At 44.1% G+C, this 24,639-nt stretch overlaps 1 protein-coding gene across 1 annotated transcript in view; it reads left to right on the top strand.

The window, feature by feature from the left end:
• The first annotated feature begins 22,674 nt into the window (after window positions 1-22,674).
• Window positions 22,675-24,639, top strand: part of LOC134337222 (nuclear factor 1) — a 501,291-nt gene continuing 499,326 nt past the window's right edge. The window contains exon 1 of the mRNA XM_063032051.1: window positions 22,675-23,044. Coding sequence (XP_062888121.1) covers window positions 23,036-23,044 — 9 coding nt within the window. The 5' untranslated portion in view covers window positions 22,675-23,035. The remainder of the gene's footprint in view (window positions 23,045-24,639) is intronic.

Raw genomic sequence — 24,639 nt, 5'->3', positions numbered from 1 at the left:
GGTAATAACTGTTTGTGAACCCTGTGGTGTGAATCCTGAGGCTCCTGTACCTCAAAGTAGCTCCTGCCCTCAATTGCATAAAAATTGAGAGTTAGGTTACAAAAGACAAGCATCGCGAAGATAAAGTGAAGAGTGGAATGGTGTTATGGTGGGAATTGTGCTCGCTCAGCTGAGTCTGAAGTTATTAGAACCCCGACGGGCAGAGGAAATTACTTTTCTAAAAACATATGCACACACCAATTTGATGCTGTTTAATAATGCACTGTATTTGAATTCTGTCTGTAAATAATATCGTTGGTAGGAATCAATGGGTGCAAATGATGGTGTATTTGATTACCGGCTTCAAGAATAACTTGTAGTCACCAAAGACGCAAATTTCTATCAATGTACCATAGAGAGAGTTCTAACTGACTGCATCGCCGTCTGGTATGGAGGGTGGGGGCCACTGCACAGGGTCACTAAAAGCTGGTAAACTCTGCCAGCTCCATCATGGGCACTAGCCTCCCCAACATCGAGGATATCTTCAAAAAACGACGTCTCAGAGATATAGGATCCATCATTAAGGACCCGCATCACCCAGTCATATGCTGTTCTCATTGCTACCACCAGGGAGGAGGTACAGGAGCCTGAAGACACACACTCAGTGTTTCAGGAACAGCTTCTTCCCCTCCATCATCAGATTTGTAACTGAACAATGAACCTATGAACAATACCTTACTAATTTTTCTTCTGCTATATATTTAATTTAATTTTTATACATATTTATTCTAATTTATTGTTTTTTTATTTTTATGTATTACATCACACTGCTGTAAAACAACACATTTCATGGCATTCTGATTTTCACTGTATGATACTGTCGGACTCACAACTTGTGTATTGGATGTGCCACTGGTGAGGGCATTGCCAATGTGGTTTGAGGTAGTTTGCGACACAATTACTACATTTATTCTTCAGTTTGTCATCTGTTAATCCTTTAATAGACTGACTTGTACAGGAGGTGTTACACCTTAAGAAATACTTCCCACCCTTAAGAAGTTTGGCTATGACCCAGAAATATAAATTCCTAAATATGTCAATGAGATATCATCAGTGTATTAAAAATAAAAGAAATGGATGTGTAATTTGACTTTTTTATTCCCTAAAATCAAGAAGCAGTTCTATCATTTGCAGCACAGCACACACAAAATGCTAAAGGAACTCAGTAGGTCAGGCAGCAGATATGGAGGGGAACAAACGGTCAACCTTTCAGTCCGAGACCCCTCATCAGGACTGGAAAGGAAGGGGAAAGATGCCAGAATATGAAGCTGGGGGTGGGGGGGAGTGAGGACTAGCTCGAAGGTGATGGGGGAAGCCAGCTGGGCAGGATGGGGGGGGGGTGATATAAGAAGCTGGGAGCTGATAGGTGGAAAAGGGAAAAGGCTAAACTAGCAATCTGATAGAAGACGAGGGGAAATGTGGTTTGCTGAATAATTTGAAAATGAATCATGATCATAATCAATTATCAAAATTCTGAATTAATAGTGATTTTGAAGGCGTTGTAAAACAGAACTGGAATAGAAATACTTCTGAAGAGTGCAGAAGGAAGATATTTTGACCTTAGTGAAGAAAAGGTGGAGTAAGAGAGATGGATTAGAGAAGGTAATAGACAATAGGTGCAGGAGTAGGCCATTCAGCCCTTCAAGCCAGCACCGCCATTCACTGTGATCATGGCTGATTATCCACAATCAGTACCCCGTTCCTGCCTTCGCCCCATATCCCTTGACTCCGCTATCATTAAGATTTAGATAGAGCATCCAGAGAATTGGCCTCCGCTGCCTTCTAATACAGAGCATTCCACAGATCCACAACTCTCTGGGTGAAAAAGTTTGTCCTCAACTCCGGTCTAAATGGCCTACCCCTTATTCTTAAACTGTGGCCTCTGGTTCTGGACTCCCCCAACATCGGGAACATGTTTCCTGCCTCTAGTGTGTCCAATCCCTTAATAATCAAAATATATGTTTCAATCAGATCCCCTCTCATCTTTCTAAATTCCAGGTAGGGGGGAGGAAGTGTGGAGGGGGTGGGGGTAGTGTGGAGGGGGTGGGGGTAGTGTGGAGGGGGTGGGGGTAGTGTAGAGGGGGTGGGGGTGTAGTGTGGGTGTAGAGGGGGTGGGGGGTAGTGTGGAGGGGGTGGGGGGGTAGTGTGGAGGGGGTGGGCGTTGTAGTGTGGAGGTGGTGGGGGTTGGAGTGTGGGGGGTAGTGTGGGGAGGGTGGGGGGTGTAGTGTGGGGAGGGTGGGAAAGGTGTGGAGAGGGTGGGGAAGGTGGGGGGTGTAGTGTGGGGAGGGTGGGAAAGGTGTGGGGAGGGTGTGGGGAGGGTGGGAAAGGTGTGGGGAGGGTGGGAAAGGTGTGCGGAGGGTGTGGGGAGGGTGGGAAAGGTGTGGAGAGGGTGGGGAAGGTGTGGAGAGGGTGGGGGTGTAGTGTGGGGAGGGTGGAGAAGGTGTGGGGATGGTGGGGTGGTTTAAAGAGGGCGGGGAAGATGTGGAGAGGGTGGGGAGAGCGGAATTGTCAAAGGATGAATATTGACAGAAAGGGGGTAGAGACAGGAGAAATGGGTGGAGAGGAAAAGGTCACTCAACGAGTTGAGGGAGGGAGAGTCAGGGCAGGAACCCATGCATAGGGCTCGTGACAGGGGCTGTGGTTGCAGAGGGAAGGGGATTGCAGGGGTTATAGGGACAGAGAATGTGGAACCTAAGAAGAGGTTAGTTGGAAGGACAGTGACGGACAGGGTTTGGAGTGGATGTGGGGGAAATGAAATGTGAGCATTAGAGATGAGAGTGGGGGTAGAGGGGTGGGAATGGAGATAGAGAGAGGATTTGGGGCAGAGGAGATGGGAGGGAGATACAGAGAGGAGAGGTGTGGTCCTGAGAGATACAGAGTACTGGTTTGAGACTGGCAGAGACAGTATATGGGGACGGGGTTGTGGGAGGAAGCAAGGTTTATTTGGGGATTTCTACCCAAGGAGTCCATTGGGAATCCAACCCGGCCACAGATTTTGGTGGGTGGCGCAGACTTGATGAACTGCATGACTCTGACTCAGTGAAATGATCCACACACAGACACTGAATCTCAGGGAGTCTCCCCTCTCCCCTCTCCCCTCTCCCCTCTCCCCTCTCTCTCCCCTCTCCCCTCTCCCCTCTCCCCTCTCCCCTCTCCCCTCTCCCTCTCCCCTCTCCCCTCTCCCCTCTCCCCTCTCCCCTCTCCCCTCTCCCCTCTCCCCTCTCCTTTAGCTGCTCTTCCCAGAGTTGGAGTGGGCATCCAAGTACTTCAGCCAAAGACCAGAGTCAAATACGTTCAGCCTTTTACTCCCAACCGCAACTCAGTGCAGTCTGTAGGTCCTGACAGTGAGAGTTGGAGCTACATACCAGAATTAGATCACACTTCATTTTGTTTAACAGCCATACTCTGTAACATTTAAAGAACACTTCTGAAATACAGGAATGTAGCATTTTAACAGGTATCTTGGTTCCTGGACATGAGCGTCGATTTCTAGCCCCGTCTTATTTGAACCCCAAACTCATTCGACAACTGCCACACTAGAGCAGTTACAGTTCTTGTTGAGATAATCCACCACAATTTCAGTATCGGAATTTCTCCTCATCTCAGTCCTAAATTGTCATTTGTTAATCTACAACTGCATTCCCTTTTTTGAGATTTCTCTCCTCATCATCTGCAAAAATGTGCCAGGTTTTTTTCATGCAAAGATGCAAAGGGACTTGGGTGTCCTCATACAGGATTCCCAAAAGATTAACTTGCAGGTTGAGTTAGTGGTAAAGAAAGCAAATACAACATTAGCATTCATTTCAAGAATACTAGAATATAAAAGCAAGGAAGTAATGCTGAGGCTTTGTAAGGCAATGGTCAGACTGCACTTGGAGAATTGTGAACAGTTTTAGGCCCTTTATCTAAGAAAAGATGTACTGGCATTGGAGAAAGTCCACAGAAGGTTCACACAAGTGATTCTGTGATTGAAAGGGTTAATATATGAGGAGTGTTTGATGGCTCTGGGCCGGTATTCACTGGAGTTTAAAAGAATTGGGGGAGAACACATTGAACCCTATCAAATATTGAAAGGCCTAGATAGAGTGGAAGCGGAGACAATGTTTCCTATAGTGGGAGAATCCAGGACCAGAGTGCACTGCCTCAGAACAGAGGGATGTTCATTTAGAACAGAGATAAGGAGGAATTTATTTAGCAAGAGGGTAGTGAATCTGTGGAATTCATTGCCACAGATAGCTGTGGAGGCCAAGTCATTTGGGTATATTTAAAGTGGCATTTAAAGGGCATCAAAGGTTACAGGGAGAAGCCAGGAGAATGGGGTTGAGAGGGAAAATAAATCAGCCTTGATAGAATTGTGGAGCAGACTTGATGGACTGAATGGCCTAATTCTGCCCCTATGTCTTATGGTTTCTTGCACTATCTGTCTTAGTAACCTCACCTATGCCTTTACATATCCTCAGCAATACTCTCCATAGTCCTTATGCTACGCATCTCCTTTGATTCTCCCTGTCCAATCTTCTCCACTATTTTAGTCATCTACCTTCTCTCTCCCAATAGCTCAACCGTCTTCTTATTATTCCTTCTCTTACAACTCCCAATAGCTTTTCTCTGCTCTTTATATGGGATTATTATCTGGACTTGAAATTAATTTTAAACATTAATAACTCTATGTAATGTTTTGGGGTTAAGATGATGGTCTTCAAGAATCACAACCATCATCCTTTGAACTAGCAGTAGTTAGAGGGGGCTGTAAGTGATCGCATTGGATTTCTGTTTTTTTAACCCACTTTTCATTTCATTATTGTATCATTGTCTGGAGTGAAGGCACAAATGTACAGGATTAGAAAAAAGTTGCGGAGGCTCGCAAACTCAGCCAGCTGCATCACGGACACTAGCCTCCCCACCAGCAAGGGCATCTTCAAACGGTGATGCCTCAGGAGGGCAGCATCTGTCATTAACCATTCTTACCTTTCAGGACATGCCCTCTTCTCATTACTACCATCAAGGAGGAGGAAAAGTGACCCTGTAGACATACACTCAACATTTCAGGAACAGCTTCTTGCCCTCTGCCATTATATTTCTGAATTGTTCATGAACACATGAGAACGACTTTATCTTTTATATATTTCTTACCTATAGTAATTTTTTAATGTTATGCATTATACTGCCTCTGCAAAACAACAAAACTCAGAACTTACACTTGGTGGCCACTTTATTAGGTTCAGGAGTGGAACCTGGTTTGGACTTCAGCCACTGTAGCCCATGCTCTTCAGGATTCGACGTGTTGTGTGATCACTGCACACTGTTGTTGAATTAATCTCACCTTTCTGTCAGCTTGAACCAGTCTGGCCATCCTCTCTGACCTCTCTCATTAAGAAAGTGTTTTCATCCACAGAACTGCTGCTCACTGGATGTTTTTTTAAATTTTTTGCACCATTCCCTATAAATCCTAGAGATTGTTGTGCCTGAACATCCCAGCAGATTAGCAGTTTCTGAGACATCAAACATCCCATCTGGCAACATGGTAAAAGTTACATAAATCACATTTTTTCCCCATTTTGATGTTTGGTCCGAACAATAACTGAACCTCCCCTCTCCTTCTATTCCCTACTCTGACCTTTCACCTCTTCTCATCTGCCTTCCCCTGGAGTCTTCCTTCTTCCCTTTCTCCTACAGTCCACTCTCCTCTCCTATCAGATTCCTTCTTCTCCAACCCTCTACCTTTCCAATCCACTGTTTATTCCTTTCTATGAATGCTGCCTGACCTGCTGAGTTCCTCCTGCATTTTGTGTGTGTTGAACTGAACCTCTTGACCATTTCTGAATGCTTTTATGTGATGATTTGCTGCCACATGATTGGCTGATTGGATGTATGTATTAACAAGCAGGTGTACCTAACAGAGTGGCCACTGGGTGTATGTCAGTGATAGGAAACCTGATTCTCACTCTGATTCATTTTGACCCTATGTCCACTTGCACTTGGCCAAGTTACTCCTGTAAAATTACAGCTATGTTACCTATCTGATGATGTGGGGAAGATAATTTTCCACATGGTCAGGTAGATGCCACAGCTGTAAACTTTACTGGCATTATGGTAGAACTTTTGTGTGTGCTTCTCTGGATTTCCAGCATCTGCAGAATCTCTTTTGTTCTCTCTTACTATGTCAAATCAGCTTAAGTAGCACAGTACATCCAATCTGACCATGGGCTTCAAACAGAAAAGTTCATTGGTTTCTTTCCAACAGTGTGGCATGATTGGCAGAGTGTTTCCAACAGCTTCGTGATTTTTCTTTCAGTTTACTATCAATTTATGTATAAAATACATTAATGTGTGTGCACAAACACAAGAGATTCTGCAGATGCTGGAAATCCAGAGTAACAGACACAAAATGCTGGAGGAACTCAGCAGGTCAGGCAGATCTATGGAAATGAATAAACAGTCAATGTTTTAGGCCAAGACCCTTCATGTGGGCAGGAGAGGAAGGGGGAAGATACCAGAGTAAGAAGGTGGAGAGAAGGGAAGGCGGACAAGCTAGAAGGTGATAGGTGAAGCCTGGTGGCTGGGGGATGGGGCATGACTGTCATGAGCCCTATGGGGCTGTGCATCTGTATTTGTCCATTGTTGTCTTATCTAGAGTCATTAAGCCCTTGTGCTTTCTGTTCAATCTTGTCAAGTTTATTTTGACTGATGCGGGTTTTCTGTGTACTGTGATTATTTAAAGTGGACTCCTCATTTGCAATTATCATGGGGACCCTGTGTTTTGAGAATGATTTATCTTGTGGTGTTGCTTGGTTGAGCCACCGATGTTCTGTTAGAATTCCTATGAATAAACTTTTGTTTCTGTCTCTACGTGGAGCTTGTCGTTCCTCCACATCTGGATTCAGTCATTTGTCAGCGCAAACTATGACAATGAAGTAAGAAGCTGGGAGGTGATGGGTGAGAAAGGCAAAGGGCTGCTGAAGAAGGAATCTGATGGGAGAGCTGAGTGGACGATGGGAGAAAGGGAAGGAGGAGAGGCATCAGGGAGAGGAAGGAGGTCGGTGAGGAGAAGAGGTAAGAGGCCAGAGTGGGGAAATGAAGAAGATGGAAATCAGAGTGGGGGAGATTACTGGAAGTTGGAGAAATCGATGTTCATGCTATCTGGTTGGAGGCTACCTAGACCGAATATAAGGAGCATGTGTGCATTACAGATCTGTAACTATTCCCACAAGAAGAAAAATAAATAAATAGTTCAGTTTAAGTTTCCACTTGGAGCAATAAAATATTTTTCAATGAGCTGCACATTAGAATTGTATGCTGCTAATCAGTTACAAGGTCATGTTCAGCAGCTGAGACTTAATATTGCTAAATCAAAGTGCTTGTAAGAGATTGAAAGTTGGTTGAATTAAACAATTATAAACTCCAGGGATTCTACAGATAGTGAAAGTCCAGAGCAACACACCCAAAATGCTGAAGGAACTCAGCAGGTCAGGCAGCATCTATGTAAAAGGAATAAATAGTTGATGTTTTGGACCAAGATCCTTCATCAGGACCGGAAAGGAAGTGCGGTGGGGGTGGAGGGGGTGAGATGTCTGAATAAGAAGGCGCAGGGAGTGGAAGGTGGACAAGCTGGAAGGTGATAGCTGAAGCCAGGTGGGTGGGAGAAGAGGGATGAATTAAGAAGCTGGGAAGTGACAACTGGAAAAGGTAAAGGGCTGGGGAAAAAAGGATTGTGATAGGAGAGGGGAGTGGACTACAGGAGTAAGGAAAGGAGGAGAGGAACCAGGAGAAGGTGAAAGACAGCTGAGGAGAAGAGGCAAGACTATTACTTGACACAGCAAAGAAACACAACTAACTGGAAGCTGATGTGACTCCTTGGTACCTGATATTAAATCATTAGGAAAGGTAAAATTAGTCCCCTCCATTCTACAATAATAGGCGCTCAACATCATGAAGGCTACAGTTTTCTGTGCATAATGGCAGTTTGAGAGGATGGAGTGAAATAATCAATGTTAATTTTATTATTTAGGCAAAGAGCTGTACAGTATGGGAACCAGCTATTTGGCCCAACTGCTCCATGCTGACCTTTGAGCAAGTCTCATTTGCTTGCATTTGGCCCAAGTCCCTGTCAACCTTTTCTATCCATGTAACTCTCCGAGTGTCTTTTAAATGTTATTTTTGTACCTGCCTCAACTACTATATCTGCTAAGAGGAATAAGAATTTACTTACTATAATTAAGTACATGGAGCACCAGGGTAGAATAATGTTCTACAGCCAGCAACCAGAGTCCAATTCCCACCACTACCTGTAAGGAGTTGATACATTCTCCCTGTGAACACATGGGTTTCCTCTGGGTGCTCTGATTTCCACCACATTCCAAGGGTGTACTAGTTAGTAGGTTAATTGGTAACAGTGGTGTAATTGGATGGTGGCAGCTAATTGGGCTAGAAGGTCCAGTTACCGTGCTGTATCTCTAAAGCAGGGTATCCACTCTGGGGTGTGTGGACCTCTTGCATATTGGTATTGGTCATTGGTGTAAAAAAAATGTTGGAAACCCCTGGTCTAAAGTAAAAAAAGAATCAAGTTGATGAAATTATATGTTCTTCTCTGTGCAATGGATTTCAAGAGGAGGCTTGGGATGTGAACAAACCTGTTGATATATGTTACTAAGACTCTTAGTGCTGCTAAGTACCAGTTATTTGGATCCTGGAATATTAAGTATATTCTGAGACATTAGTTTTTCCTTCTCAGTGGGCTCCAAACATTAACATTGGTAAATTCAGCTTATAAATTACTCCAGTATCAAAGGTGAACAGAAATGTTTATTGAAGCTTTGGAATGGCAATTCCTTGTGAAATAGATTAATTCCATTGCAATTTATATGACTTTACTAATGAAAATTATTAAGCCTGGAGGCTGGATTACCTTCACCTTCTGGATCAGCACCACTCTTCAGTGACAGGGGTTTAACTAGTTCTTTTCAAGTGTGTCTGTTCCAGTTTAGATTTAATACCTATACTTGTCACAGTGGGGTGCTGGTAACAGACCCAGATGTGAGACACAGACACTGAAGTACAAGGAACAGGACTTGACTAGAGTAGGGACGTGACAGGATACAGACAAAGAACAGGGACAAGAATGCAGACTTGGGCTAGGGCATGGACAAGACAGGAAACCCAGACAAGGAACTATGCGCTTGGAGTCTGGGCTTGGGCTCTGAGCCAGAGACTGGACAAGGACCCAGAACCTGGGTCTTGCCTCAGGCTCGGGCCCCAGAACCAGGCAAAGACATGACATGACAACGGGACAGGATGTGGCTGGGGTCTAGAGGCTTGGGTCCTTGGGGCTTGGCATTATCGAGGCATGGGTTCTTGAGGTTTCTTCTGGGCAGGACATGGAACTTCACCCCACGGAGGCAAGGACAGAGAGGGACAGACCCAACCACAGAGTAATGGCAAACAGCCTGCTTACCCAACAGAGGCAAGGGACAGGAAGGGACAGAACCAACCACAGGGTAACAGCAATTACAGCCTGGCTTACCCAACAGAGGCAAGGACAGGAAAGGAGCCCAATCGGTGGCTCTGAGTCTCAGGGCAGCCAGCAACCTTGGCTGGCTACAGAAACAGCCAAATCCATACCACAATCACTGCTCCAACAAGTGGCAACAAGGCTCTATGAAGCAGTGGTCCTCCAACCAGGCCTAGAGATCACAAATGGTTTCACTAGCCTTCCATCAGCAGGTTGCACCAAAGAAGACTGATAAGACAAACCAGCAGCTCACACTCAACCCCAAGGCTACTTATATTCCAAGCCCCAAGTTGGGAATCAGTTGCCTATGCTTAACTCAATCAAAACAAGGGACAGCTGGAAGACCCGGAGTCCTGAGTCCACGGACCAGACCGTGAACTGGAATGCGGACTTCACGGACCGGACCATGACAATGCTTTGCTCTCTTTGTTGAATTATCCTGGGGCATCAGGGTAGCATAATGAAACTCAGGGTAGTATATGGTAACATATACAGACATACTGTGATAATAAATTTACATTGAACTTTGAGAATAACCCTGAGTTTACAATAGAATTAAAACAGTTATTAGCCCTCAACCATCAGACTCTTGAACCAGAGGGGATAACTTCACTCAACCCAACACTGAACTGTTCCCACAACCTATGAACTCACTTCATCTCATGTTCTTGATATTTATTGCTTAATTACTATTATTATTATCATTGGATTCTTTGTATTTACTGTGAGAACCTGCAAGAAAATGAATCGCAGGGTCAATTCCCTCTATTTTTTGTTTGCAGCCATTGCTCTGAGCAGGAAATTTTTACACAGCCTGGAAACTGCACAACACTTTAATAAAATATCATGTTAAAGAAAATTCCAGCTGAACAGCAACAAAGGCTATGTGTGCAGGAACATTTCAGTTACTGCACGGCTTAGAGGAAACAGTGCTCAGGGTTGTATATGATGACATCTATGTACTTTGATAATAAATATACTTTGAATTTTGATAAAGGCTGACAAACAGCCAGTGTCCAAAAGAAAAGAAATTGTGCAAATACAAAAAAAAACTAATAATGATAATAATAATAGCAATAATAATTTAGAGTCAAAGCCCCACAAATTACATTATGACCGATCCATTATTACAGATAGGACAATCCATAATTACCATCTGGATATAATAATACAGGATAAACAAGCAAAAGCAACCTACTTAATAGATATAGGCATTCCAAACACACAGAACATACAGAAATCAGTAAGTGAAAAACACCAGAAATATGTCAAATTAAAGGAAGAAATCGAAAGACTTTGGAACATGAACAGGGTATATATTGTCCCAGTAGTGATATCTACAACTGGTATCATTCCAAAGTCACTACACAATAGCATTAAATAATTAGGCCTGCACAGCAATATTTATGTAAATCTCCAGGAAGCCACAATACTAAACACCACTAGAGTAGTCTGGAAGTTCCTAGCAATTGAGAAGTGAGTGTGCTTGGCTATGCCGATACCTCAGGCTTTACCAGCTTGAGCTGAGAAATAATAAAGATAAAGCAATAATAAGTACCTAAATAACACTGTGAACATTAGCTGTAGAGTCTGAAAAATGAGTCCATAGATTGCGGAATCAGTTCAGTGTTGAGGTGAATAATGTTAGCAATGACTCGCCCACCTGTTCCTCTCCAGTGCATGCTCACAGACCCACAGTTAGCTGTACCAGATGTGATTTCTCTTTTCTTTTTCACCTCCAAAGGAAGAATTTTACTTGGTTTTACAGAGTTGTTTTTCAGAATAAGCCTTATACTTTATTAAAGTCACAAACGATCCGAGATAATATCTGGATTCATTAATCACTTTCTTTCTTTCTACGCTTGCATTTTCTGGCTTTAGCTAAAAGAGAAGCAGAGGGAAATAACGCCAGTCATCTTAATTCACTCGTTTTTTTTTGGAGGCTTCAATGGAAGACCACAAACACACGAAATTCTGTAGATGCTGGAAATCCAGAGGATCACACACAAAATGCTAGAGGAACTCGGCAGGTCAGGCGGCATCTACGAGACCTTTCGTCAGGAATCTTCATTAAGAGTCAATGCTCCTGAGATACCAGTTTGATGTTATGGTCAGCGTTGTTGTCTTTACTAGCTGTCAGGGACTTAATATTTCCATAAAAGTGCCATTTACAAACCACTTCTAATCATTCAATACAAGCGCGCAGGTTGAAAATCCACAAACATTTATTGAAGTCCCACGAAAAGGGGCCCAACGTTGGCGGAGCTTAGCACACGCACCTTTGGCGAAACCTCCCGTGTCCCATCCGGAGACATTACTGTTAGCGAACGCGTAAAGTGTGACCGTGTTCACACGGCCGAGCGGACACATATTGTTAGTTATTTACCGGTCTGAAGACGTCAAGCTAAATATTTCCTCACCTTCCCTAAAGATTGAGGATAAAACTTTGACAAGGTGCATGACGTTCAAGAGAACTGGTTGCTAAACGTGTCGGATGTCTTAGTAAAGTCGTTGAAGTTGAACTTACTTACTGAACCCATCACCCTCCCTGGGGCATTGGCCGCCGACAGCAGCTCGCTAGTGTCGTATGTTCTGGGCCCAGTTCAAGTTGTCCCCAGGCGTAGTCCACCTTCGAAGGTCCGTCCTCGCCCAGGGATGAGACCTTTGGAGCTTCTGTTGGCATTTCTTCAGCTCTGGGGTTTCCTGGACGGGGATCCAGCCCCGTGTCTAACACGAGGAAATCTGCAGATGCTGGAATTTCAAGCCCCGCACATAAAAGTGGCTGGTGAACGCCGCAGGCCAGGCAGCATGTTTAGCACTGTTCCGCTTGCAAGGATAAGTGCCAGGAGGGAGATCGGTGGGGAGGGATGGGGGGGGGACGAATGGACAAGGGAGTCGTGTAGGGAGCGATCCCTGCGGAAAGCAGAGAGAGGGGGGAGGGAAAGACGTGCTTAGTGGTGGGATCCCGTTGGAGGTGGCGGAAGTTGCGGAGAAATATATGTCCCACCCTCCTCCTTTCGCAGCCGGGCTTGGGACTGTCCACGACGGAATTTAACGTAGTTCAAGCTATCTATTTACTGTTTATTGCGAGGTTTTATTGGAAATATTTAATGGTAATTGTAGAACTTGTTTTTCGATCCTACACTCATCCTCGCTTTCCGCAATCTACGCTTCTTTGCGAACCCGCCTTCACCATGAGGGACAAGGGCATGGTGTTATTTGCCCGTTTAAGAATTTGCGCTGCTAGACACACCCAGTTAATCCCCTCCCACTGTCACCAGTACCCCGCCAATATCCCTCTTCCAATAATCTCCCTATTCCACTAACTTCCTTCCACTTACTTTTCCCCCACTAATATCTCTTACCAACCCTCTCTCCCCAACGACACTAACCCTATTAACCGTCTCCTCTCCTACCAAGCCTCTCTCATTAAACCCTACCCTGAACCTCCGTCTCCTCGCACTATTCATCCCTCAACCCCACTAACACTCTCCCCGCTATTTCCTCTCCCCACTCATTCCCCCGCCCACGAATTCGGTCTCCCTCACTAATACCCTTCTCCTCACTAACCCCATTCTTCCATTTACCCCTCCCCATTTAGCCCCTTCCCCTCATTAACCCCTTCTCCTACTAACCCCACTACCTCATGAATTCCTCTCACCAACCCCTACCATTTAACCCTCTCCCCCTCTACAGACCCTGTCTTCTCCTCATACCCGCTCCCTCACCGACACCCGCACGCTTTACTCTTTCCAAAACCGATTCATAACGGGTTAAAACAAAACAGGGGTTTAAACGACCCGAATCGACGCACCTTCTTCCCTACATATCGCGACCTCAGGCAACGGCGGAGCTTTGAAGCCGGGGAGTTGAGTTCGTGACACGAATACTATCTGTTGTCTTCACTGGCTGTTCCCTGACTACATTTCTGAACGACCCATTTTATTGTCCGCGTCCTTCCCCGGGCAGCTTCGAGATCCAATAAGATAATGTTTTAATGACTGCTTTATTTTTAATAATTTCCAGTGTTTTATGCCCAGTCAGTGTTTTCTTAGTATTTAATGTGAATTCCCGCAAGAAAATGTTTCTCAGGGTTGAATACGGTGACACGGCAGAAGTGATTGAGAGGTTCGGTGCTGCCATTTAAAGTTAAATTGGATAGCTGTATGGACAGGAAAGGAATGGAGGGTTATGGGCTGAGTGCAGGTCGTTGGGACGAGGTGAGAGTAAGCGTTCGGCATGGACTAGAAGGGCCGAGATGGCCTGTTTCTGTGCTGTAATTGTTATATGGTTATATACGTACTTTGATAATAAATTTACTGTGAACTTATTGAACTTAGTTGTGAGACGGGATTAGCTGCTTCACTACGCACAAGTACTTCACCGGAGTTGTCAGTAGAACGAGAAAGCCGCATCCAAATTGTTTCCAACTGATGTTTCCAAATATGTTTCCAACATATTAAACATATTATAAATGACCATAAGACACATATCTAAAAAAAATTAAATTAAGTAGAGAAAAAGAGAGCAAAAAATACTGAGGCGGTGGTCAGGACTTCATTGTCCGTTCAGAAATATGACATCGATCGCGAAGGAGCTATTTCTAAATCGTAGAGTATATGTCTTCAGGCTCCTGTACCTCCCCCTTGATGGTAGTAATGAGAAGAGGGCTTGTCCTGGGGGATAGGGCCTTTAATGATGGATGCCGCTGTTTTGAGGCATCGCCCTTTGAAGGTGTCTTCGATGCAGGGGAGGGTAGTGTCCAGAATGGGGCTGGCACAGTTTAAAACCTTCCGCAGTTTCCCCCCGATCCTGTACACCGCCTCTCCATACCAGACGGTGATGCAACCAGTTAGAACGCTACATCTGTAGAACTTCGCGAGAGTCTTTGGTGACCTGGCAAGTCACCTCAAACTCCTGAGGAACTATAGCCGGGGTCGTGCCTTCTCTGTAATTACCTCAATATGCTGGGCCCAGGATACGTAGATCTTCAGAAATGTTGACACCCAGAAATTTGAAACTGCCCGCCCTTTCCATTGCCGATCCCTCGATGATGACTGGTGCGTGTATTTCTACAATTAGCAAAACTAACCTTAATCCAGAACCTACCTGGAGTAAACGCGAATAAATCAGAAGCACCACGTTAAAAGATGATAGTAAACACGAGAGGTTCAGCAGATATTGGAAATCCGGAGCAACACACAAAATGCCGGAGTACCTCAGCAGATCCGGCAGCGTCTATGGAGAGGAATAAACAGTCAACGCTTCGGGGCAAGACCTTTCACCAAGGCTTCATCAAGATTGTAAAATATTTTCATTTGCACAACTTGTTTTCTTTTGCACTTTGGTTACCAGTCTTTAATTATGTATTTTTTCCATAACTTACATTGTTTTTCTGTATTTTTCCTTAAATACCCCCTCTGCCATCAGCATTCTGAACGGACACCACCTGGTTCTTTATTTCTTATTATTTGCTGTTTGACTATTTATTTAATTATATGCATCTTTATATTATATTATATTAAATTCAATAAATAGTATTATAGACATTTCTTATTGTCTTTGCTGCAATTGATAGATGTTTATTATTATTATTATTATTATTATTATTATTATGTATTGCACAGCGCTAGTTCCGAAAAACGACAGATATCATGACATATGCCCCGCGAATCTGATTCTGAATCTGAAAATGAATCTCAGGGTAGTGTATAATGCCATATACGTACTTTGATAATAAATTTTCTTTGATTTTGACTTCAAGTCGCAATTATACTCGAGGATGCAATTCCTATGTGCTAGCATTGGAAGGAAGGAAGTACAAATAATTCTGCAATAGTCTGCTCGATCTCTCATACTTTGGAACGCAACTCTACGTGCCCGGCCTCTTTATATTAGTTATTGCAATCTGTTTTAGATTTGGATTGACTGCGGATTATAAATCACTGCCTTCAGCACTGACGCGGGTTACGGGATATCTTGGCGAGACAGCAAAGACAGGACAATATCCCCGGTAGTTTGACGTTGGACTGCATTTAGAACCACGGTTCTTTGACAAATGTCACCGCAAGCCGTGTGGCGTGGACACAACACGGCTGTGTGGAGTTCAACACCCTCCCCACCCTTCATCTCTCCCACACTCCCGCCCTCCTCCCCAGGAGCTTTGAGTCACAGGTCACAGGTGGATTGTGCAGGGTTGAACCACGTATTTTCAGTCAGAGTTCAAAAAAGTTAAAGTAACTTTATTATCAAGCTTCCACTATCATGCCACCGTAAGTTACGTCGAGATTCGTTTTCTTGTAGGCATTTACAGGAAAATAAAGAAATACTGTGCAAAAGAATTTATGAAAAAAAATCTATAAACAACAAAGATTGACAAACAATGTGCGAAAGAAAACAAATCGTGCAAATAATAAAAAAGTAAATAATTAATACTGACTTGTAGACTATAAGACAGTCGAGCAGAATCAGACCATTCGTTCAAGAAGTTCTTTCCGCCATTCCATCATGGCTGATTTATTATCCCTCTCAACCCCATTCTCCTGCCTTCTTCCAGTAATCGTAGACGCCCTGACTAATCAAGAACCTATCAATTCCGCTTTAAATATACTCAGTGACTTGTCTCTCCACAGCCATTGGTGGCAATGAATTCCACAGATTCACAACCCTCTGGCTAAAGAAATCCCTCCTCATCTCGGTTCTAAATGGACGTCCTTGTATACCAAGTCTGTGCCCCCTGTTGCTAGACTTCCCCACTATAGAAAACATCCTCTCCACATCCACTCTGTCTCGGCCTTTCAATATTCGATAGGCCCAAAGTGAGTCCATAGCGTGTGGAGTCATTCCAGAGCTGAGGAGAGTGAAGTTATTTGCACTGGTTCAGGAGCCTGATGGTTGAGGGGTAATAATTGTTTCTGAACCTGGTGTTGTGGCATCGTCTCTTCCACTTTCTCCGTCAAATTAAAGACAGTTTCTGAAACATATTTCATCGATTTGCTAAATAAATCACAACAAACAATTAACAAAAGCCCCAGAACTTTTAATTCCATTTTTACCCCCCTCATTTCGCTGCTACTGTTTCCTGGCGCACTGAGTGGCTGTTGGGCATGGCCTGTTCGGTCTCATATATCTAAATATCAGTCGTCCGTTCGGTTAATGCGGGTTGAGGTTTGCGGACCCGCAATGTCCCTGCAATTGTTCGGCTTTTGGTCCCTCAGTAAAGGGAAACTAATTCTGCCCTTGACAGAGTGAAGTTCCGCTTTGGGTTTCATGTCAGAGGGACGAGAAAATGAAATAAAAAGGAATGTTAAAATACTGACGGATGATCAACGACCTGTTTCTCTTGCCACCAATGCTGATGGGCCTATTGTATGTTTCAAGCATTTTCTGATTTTTTTTGTAGTTGTTTATTGCTTTATGAATTAGCATGCTGTATCTCTTGGATTTTATTAAAAGAATGAACGACCCCTCTAAGTGCCGCAAAGCCCTCTCCTGAAAGTTGGGGGACGCATCTTTTTCCATTCTGCCGGCATTGTGATAATCACTCACCGAGAGTGTTTAATTATCTTCTGAAAAGCAAACATGTCTTTAAAATCTGTCAGCAAGTCTAAAAGTGGCCGGGCACCTTGAGATGAAAGTTGGAAATTCCTTCCAGCGGGAGCTGCGGAAGCTCTTTGGACAGCTGTGGAGGCTCGGTTGGACCAACTAGCGAGTTGACATAGAACATTACAGCACAGTACAGGCCCTTCGGCCCACAATGTTGTGTCGATAGGTTAACCTACTCTAAAATCAATCTAATCCCGCCCTTCTATATAGTTTTCCATTTTTCTATCATGCATGTGCTTATCTCAGAGTTTTTTAAACGCCCCTAATGTATCTGTTACTACCCCTAGCACCCACCACTCTCTGAGTAAAATATCTATCTTTGACATTGCCCCTATACTTACCTCCAATCGCCCTAAAATTATGCCTCCTGATATTAGCTATTCCTGTCCTGGGAAATGTTTCTGGTTGCCCACGGTACCTAAACCATAAGATTATAAATCCGTAAGATACTGAAGCAGAATTAGGTCATTCGGCCCATTGGATCTGCGCCGACATTCTATCATGACTGATATATTATGCCTTTCAACCCCATTCTCCTGCCTTCTTTCCGTAATCGTTGACGCCCTGACTAATCAAGAACGTCCAGCCTCCACTTTAAGCACCCCTAGGATTTGGCCTCCGCAGCCGTCTGTGGCAACGAGTTCCACAGATTCACCACCTTCTAGCTGAAGAAATTCCTCCTCATCTCTGCTCTAAAGGGACATCGTATTCTGAGGCTGGGCGCTCTGGACTCCCACATTGTAGGAAACATCATTTGCACATTGACTCTGTCTAGGCCTTTCAATATATCTATGAGATCTCCGCTCATTCTCCTAAACTCCAGCCAACAAATGTTAACCCTTTCAAGCCCGAAATAATTCTTGTGAAATTTCTCTGGACCCCCTCCAATGCCAGCACACCCTAAGGGGCCAAAACTCGAAATGGAACTTGACCAGTGCCTTATAAAGCCTAGCATTACATCTTTGCTTTTATATTCCAGTCCTCTCGAAATGAATGCTAACATTGCATTTGTCTTCCTCACCATTGACTCAGTCTGCAAATTAACCTTCAGGGAATCCTGCACGAGGACTGCTTTTGTACGCCTATATCAAGTCAATTCTCATCCTCCTTCACTTCAAAGAGAAAAGTTTCAAATGTAAACGATTCAACCACATTTTTGTTTCCTGTCGGTTCTTTTCAATCTGGCTGTAACGTAACGTAAAGGAATTTAAAAGCTCTCCGTTTCGTAAGGTTGTCGATCGCATTTCTCCCAACCTTCCTCTTTATTCGAGTTCAGCACTACTGAAGCGATTGAGTTGCTGCAGCCCTTTTCCCGTGTGTGATGTTAACTAGTATAACTAAAGTAACTAGAATGTTTCATTAGTTACAGCTGGTAACTCTATGGTGGCCAGACTGTGTAGTTCACATTTTTTTTCCAGTTAGAATCAGAAACAGGATCAGAACCAGGTTTTATATCACTGACGTGTCATAAAATTTGTTGGTTTACGGTACCAGTACATTGCAACACATAATAATGAATAATGAATTATATATATATATATATATATATATATATAGAATTATTTATTTATTGGCATCCGTTAGTCTTGCGAGACCGTGGATCTGCGCCTGGAAAGTCTTCACTCTCCAGGGCGCAGGCCTGGGCAAGTTTGTATGGAAAACCGGCAGTTGCCCATTCTGCAAGTCTCCCCTCTCCACGATGTTGTCCAAGGGAAGGGCACTAGGGCCGATACAGCTTGGCACCAGTGTCGTCGCAGAGCAATGTGTGATTAAGTGCTTTGCTCAAGGACACAACACACGGCCTCGGCTGGGGTTCGAACTCACGACCTTCAGGTCGCTAGTCGAATGCCTTAATCACTTGGCCGCGCGCACGCACGCGCACACACACACACACACACACACACACGTATAATTAAGCAAGTAGTGCGAAAAGAGAGAAAGAATAGTGAGGTAGTGTTCATGGGTTCACGCTCCATTCAGAATCCTGATGGTGGAGGGGAAGAAGCTGCGCCTGAAACAGGGAGTGTGTGTCTCCAGTCTCCTGTCCCTCCTCCCTGATGGTAACAGTGAGCAGAGAGCACGTCCTGGACGATGCGGGTTCGTAACGATGGATGCCGCCTTTTCAAGGTGCCCTGGATGCTGGGGAGCCGAGCGCCCATGATGGAGCTGATTGAATTTACAAGTTTCTGTAGCTTTTTTCCGACCCTGTGCAGTGCCTCCTCCATACCAGACATTTAGAATGCTCTCTCCATGGTACATCTGCAGAAATATGCTATTCTTTCCACAAAATCCAACTTGTGCTGGGTTTCCGAATTCATTTAGCTATAGAATATAAAACATTACACACAATTACATTACTCAACTATCTTGAAAAAAAATCACATAATATAGCAAATGGATAACATTTACACCGTTTTATATTACATTCTATTTTCTAGATATTTAATGATTAAGTTTGCGCGAGTTTCCGCTACAACGACCCTTAACCGAGTGGTTCGGCAGTTGACGCGAGGAAGCGGCGCTTTAATGATAACCGTTTTCCTCGAAAGACTTGTACTTCAAGACGACGCAGGGAATCGTCTTCTTGCAGTTCTTAGAGTTTGCCAAAGTTTCCCACGTACTGTCAATATTGGCATGGTGGGAAAGGATGTGTACTGATAAGCTACATACAGTATATTGCCAGTAGTGGAATCCAGAGCGGGGTGGCCTAAACCAATAATTAGATGTAGTCAGATTGGGAACGAAAGCAGAACAGTTTGTTCGCTGGGAGATCTCCAGCTCTCTTCTCAAAACGAACTGATTCAAAATCATAGACCTGTATATACCGGACTCCGCCATCTACCGTCCCAAGCCCGACCGCGAAAGGAGGAGGGTTGAGCATCGTAACAGCAAACTCTTCCCGTAAAAACCCAGAGTTCCAGAAACGCTAACAGAAAGCGCAAAGACCTCATTCTTGGGAGAGGAAGGATCTTCAAAGATCGGCTACACCTGGGGCCAACTTGAAAGACTGGCCCGGACAGAGGACTCTGGCAAGTTGCTGTCGACGGTCTCTGCACTGAGTAAGTAAGCGTCAGCTGGAAATCCGAAATAACAGCAGAAACTACTGGAAATGTTCAGCAGTTCAGACAGCACCTGGGGAAAGATAAACAGAGTAAACAGGTCGGGTAGAAAACCCTTTATCAGGACCTGACATTAACTCCGATTCTCTTCCCGCCGACGTGCTGACTATTTCCGGCAATGTTTCCATTTGTAGACAAAACAAAGACAATTACTAATAAATTATCCTGTATTTGAAGGGGGGGGGGGTTTGAAGGACAGATTGGATATATTTGAAAAATTTAAGTTCAGATATATTGACATCTGACTGTATATGTATACAACCAATGAAACAATATTCCTCCGAACCACAGTGCACCCACGATATGTATATCATACACAGCACATAAAATAAATTATTACTATAAATAAGTCAATAAAGTATAGTTCAAAGTAGAGTAGTGCGTAGCAAAGGTAAACAGTTAACAGCTCACTGGCCTCGGTGGTGGCCGGGTATTCATTAGTCTCACAGCTTGAGGGAAGAAGCTGTTACCCAGTCTGGAAGTCCTAGTCCTGATGCTCCTGTACCTCCCTCCTGACGGTAGTGGGTTAAGGAGATTGTGGGATGGGTAGGAGGGCTCCTAAACAATGCCCCAAAACAGGGGCTGAATGACCAACTCCCAAAGGAAAATGAAGGGTAAGTGTTTTTATGGAATAAAATTCCAGTAAAACTATTACCAGCCTACTCACTTTCAAGGGCAATTATACAGAAAGGTGCCGGAAAGGAGCCAGTAACATCATGAAGGATCTCATCCACCCTGCTCATCGACTGTTTGTCCCACTCCCATCAGGAAGGAGGCTACGTAGCATCCACGCCAGGACCCAGACTCAAGAAAGTTACTTTTCCCTCGCAGTAAGGCTGATAAACACTTTCTCCTACGAACCCACCCCTCCACACCCCCAACCACCACTACCTTATAATTTCCTGTCAGTCACCTTACGTACAGACCCTCCTGTGCCTAGCGTCACTTTATGGACATACAATCAATCTATGACTATAAACTATCTTATGTAGTTATATTTATTGTATTTTAATTATTGTGTTCTTTATCTTGTTGTGCTTTTTGTGCTGTATCAGACCCGGAGTAACAATTATTTCAAACAACACACCTAAATGCCGAAGGAACTCAGCAGGCCAGGCAGCATTTCCGGAAAAAGAGTACGGTCGATGTTTCGGGACCCTTCATGAGTCTTGTTGAAATGTCTCGGGCCGAAACGTTCACTGTACTCTTTTCCATAGATGTTGCCTGACCTGCTGAGTTCCTCCAGCATTGTGCGAGTGTTGCGTGGATTTCCAGCACCTGCAGAAACTCTTGTTTGTAACAATTATTTTTTTCTCCTTTACACTTGTGTACAGGAAACGACCTTAGACAATTTTGAATATACAAACTTCACTTTTGACCACAGGAGCCTGAATCATGTTTAAAACCATTTCACCTTCCCCCGTATAACACGCGAAATCAAAGCTATTGCCAATTAAGTTATGGAAGGACGCGCCCGGGGTTTTGACGGCCCCTCGTTTGTATATTTATTGTCTGTTTTTCGCATGGTCAAGATTCCATACTATAAACCGAAGACATATTTGCTGCTCAGTAGTGGAATAATTCTTGTAATTATCTCTTGAGGGTAACCTATGTGGATGCTGTAATTTCATTTTAATAACCGTTGCTTTCCAGGCAACTATGTCGATGCGGTTTGACTTTTAGTTATTGAGCTGCGGGCTCTTCCAGCCCTTCGAAGCGCGCCGCCCAGCAACCCCCGACTGAATCCTCGCCCCATCACGAGAGACTGGCACTGTGGGAGGAAACCGGAGCAGCCGGGCAAAGTCCTTACGGGATAGCGACGGGAACTGAACCCAGGTCGGCGGTACTGTAAAGCGTCGTACTAACCACTACGCGACCGTATTGTACCGCCACAAGAAAAGATATTAACTCAATCTTTTAATTTGCCTCTCCCGTGAATTGTTACTTTAGGTGAAGGCCATTTGTTCAGGGCACGCTTTATCCTCACAAATAGTTGGAGAGTAGCAAACAGCTATTTTTATCCAATGCTGGAAAAAATTGTACTGTATTTCCTAAAACTATAGCCAGCAGGAAAGACACACAGCAGCGACCAGCACCACGTGTTTGTCGCCTTAAGATCATTTGCTGTACTTGTGTCAACGAAAGGATGACAAGGCGCACATACGTGGCTCAGTAATAATACACAATTTTATTTCGCCGGCGAGTGAGAAGAAAAAAATACACATAATCTTATTTTAGTAATGAATATATGCAAGAAGCTTAATATGGTAATGACGAGATTTCCCTATGCAAATAAGTCATTGCGGAAATAAACAGCAACGCCTCGCTTGCTCGTTTACTTCAGTAATATTTTTATACTACGCCATCGACTCATTACTAAAGCAGTCAAACCAGCCCTCCCCCATCGCTGTACTGGGCAATCAGGGCCCGCCGATTGCCTTCACTTTTACATCGGATTTGTTAGAAGCAGCGAGTTAAAAAAAAACACTCTCATCTACACACACACACACACACACACACACACACACACACACACACACACACACACACACACACACACACACACACACACACACACACACACACACACACACACACACACACACACACACACACACACACACACACACACCCACCCACCCACAACACAGAGCCAAGTCCGAAGGCAAATATTTCTCTGGACGAAGTAGAGAATTGCAAGGGATTACAAATGAAACGCTAGTCACGCTTCTAATTCGACTGCAAGCTGATTACGTACTTTCACATGGCAATGGTACGTACATTTCGGTGCACCGTCTGATTAGGCGGTGCATTGGTTCTGTCTGTATTACAGTTACCATTCTGCCTTGCTTGTGCGATCGGGTTTGCGCCAAGATTTTGTGGTGTTTGGAAGTGTGTGTGTGTGTGGGGGGGTGGGGGGAGACAGAGAGAGACAGAAAGCAAAAGCGCTGAGGTTGGCAGATTTCCCATCTGTGTGAGCAGTTTTCCTTGCCAGCTGAACTGAATTTATGCGTGATCTGTATACGTGTGCATTTGCCTACGTACATTTCCAGTCCAAGTGTGTGGCGAAGTGTATGTGATCGTAGCGGTAATGGCCGAGGCGCTCGGAGAAGCCGCCGACTTCAACTTGACTCGTGAACCGAGACGCGGGCCACCAAGCCGGGACGCGTTTCTAACCCACTCCCTTTTAAAGGGACATTGCATCTTGCTCGGCCTGTACGACAAGCCCAGTAGCCCCGTATTAATATCACATTCTCCGCTCAAGTATATTTCAATATCATTGAAGAATCGTAATTTAGAAGAAAATAATGCGCACTGTGATCACGGGTGCACAAGATAGCTGTGTGGTATATATTTGCTTTTGATTTTAAGTAATTTATAACAGATTTTCCAGGCCGCATTCACGAAGTTTTCTTAGAATAAAACAGCGCAGTTCTTTCTGGTTATGTTAATAATCTACTGTCTAGTTGTCTAGAAAATAGATCAGGGGTTTACATTTACAATGACCACTCGTGTTAATTGTAAATACTGAACCGTTCCAGGAATGGCCAACTTCCTTTCTACAACAGTCTTTTATCGAATACCTTAGGTTTCTGCGCTGCTTTTCAATTGTGCGATGTTTATGTAACAGTACCAGAGCGGGAGAGCTAGTTTTGGCCTGGAAAGTTTTAATAACAGATTATTGGTGCGACTACATTATAATCAGTCAAGTTTGAAACTGTTTGCAGAATATAATATTCCGAAATAACATCGCCTGCATATTTATGAAAATTTCACGTATGCTTGAAGTGAGCGGCTAAACTATTGTAGTGGACATCACTGATTGACCGATCACGGGGGCGGAGGTGGGGGGGGGGAATACAGGCAGCCCACTGCATCACGATAAAAATTAGTAAATGTCAGTTTCATAACGAACTTTATATTTAAGAAATCAGATCTACGTTTCTGGAATGAAAACAGTGCCTACGGTTTCGATGGGCCGGTTTGCAGTTATTAAACCCCGATGTTGTCTGGTGAAGAAACAACGTGCCCACTCTCTCTGTATGAAGTGGACATACCATTTAGATCTTTTTGTTGTACTGCAATGGGTTGTACTGATAACATTGGTTAGTTATTCGGCGGAATAAATGATCGATGTGATTGTATACTTCACCCTTCCTCATTGGCGTTTGATACTTCTAATTACAGAAATCACTGTTCAATATTTCATCCTGAAGCCTCGCATATTTTTATATATTTAGAGGAACTATATTTTAAATCGAACCGGCTTTTATGCAGCCAAATTGTTTCGCCAGGAAGCGAATGATTGTCTCGGCGGCCTGCGACCCGTCCTGTTCCTCTCTAACCCAGTGCAGGGGAATGGTGAGC

The sequence above is a fragment of the Mobula hypostoma genome, chromosome 24 (assembly GCF_963921235.1).
Source record: "Mobula hypostoma chromosome 24, sMobHyp1.1, whole genome shotgun sequence".
NCBI lineage: Eukaryota > Metazoa > Chordata > Chondrichthyes > Myliobatiformes > Myliobatidae > Mobula > Mobula hypostoma.
This window is presented reverse-complemented; position numbering and strand designations above follow the sequence as displayed.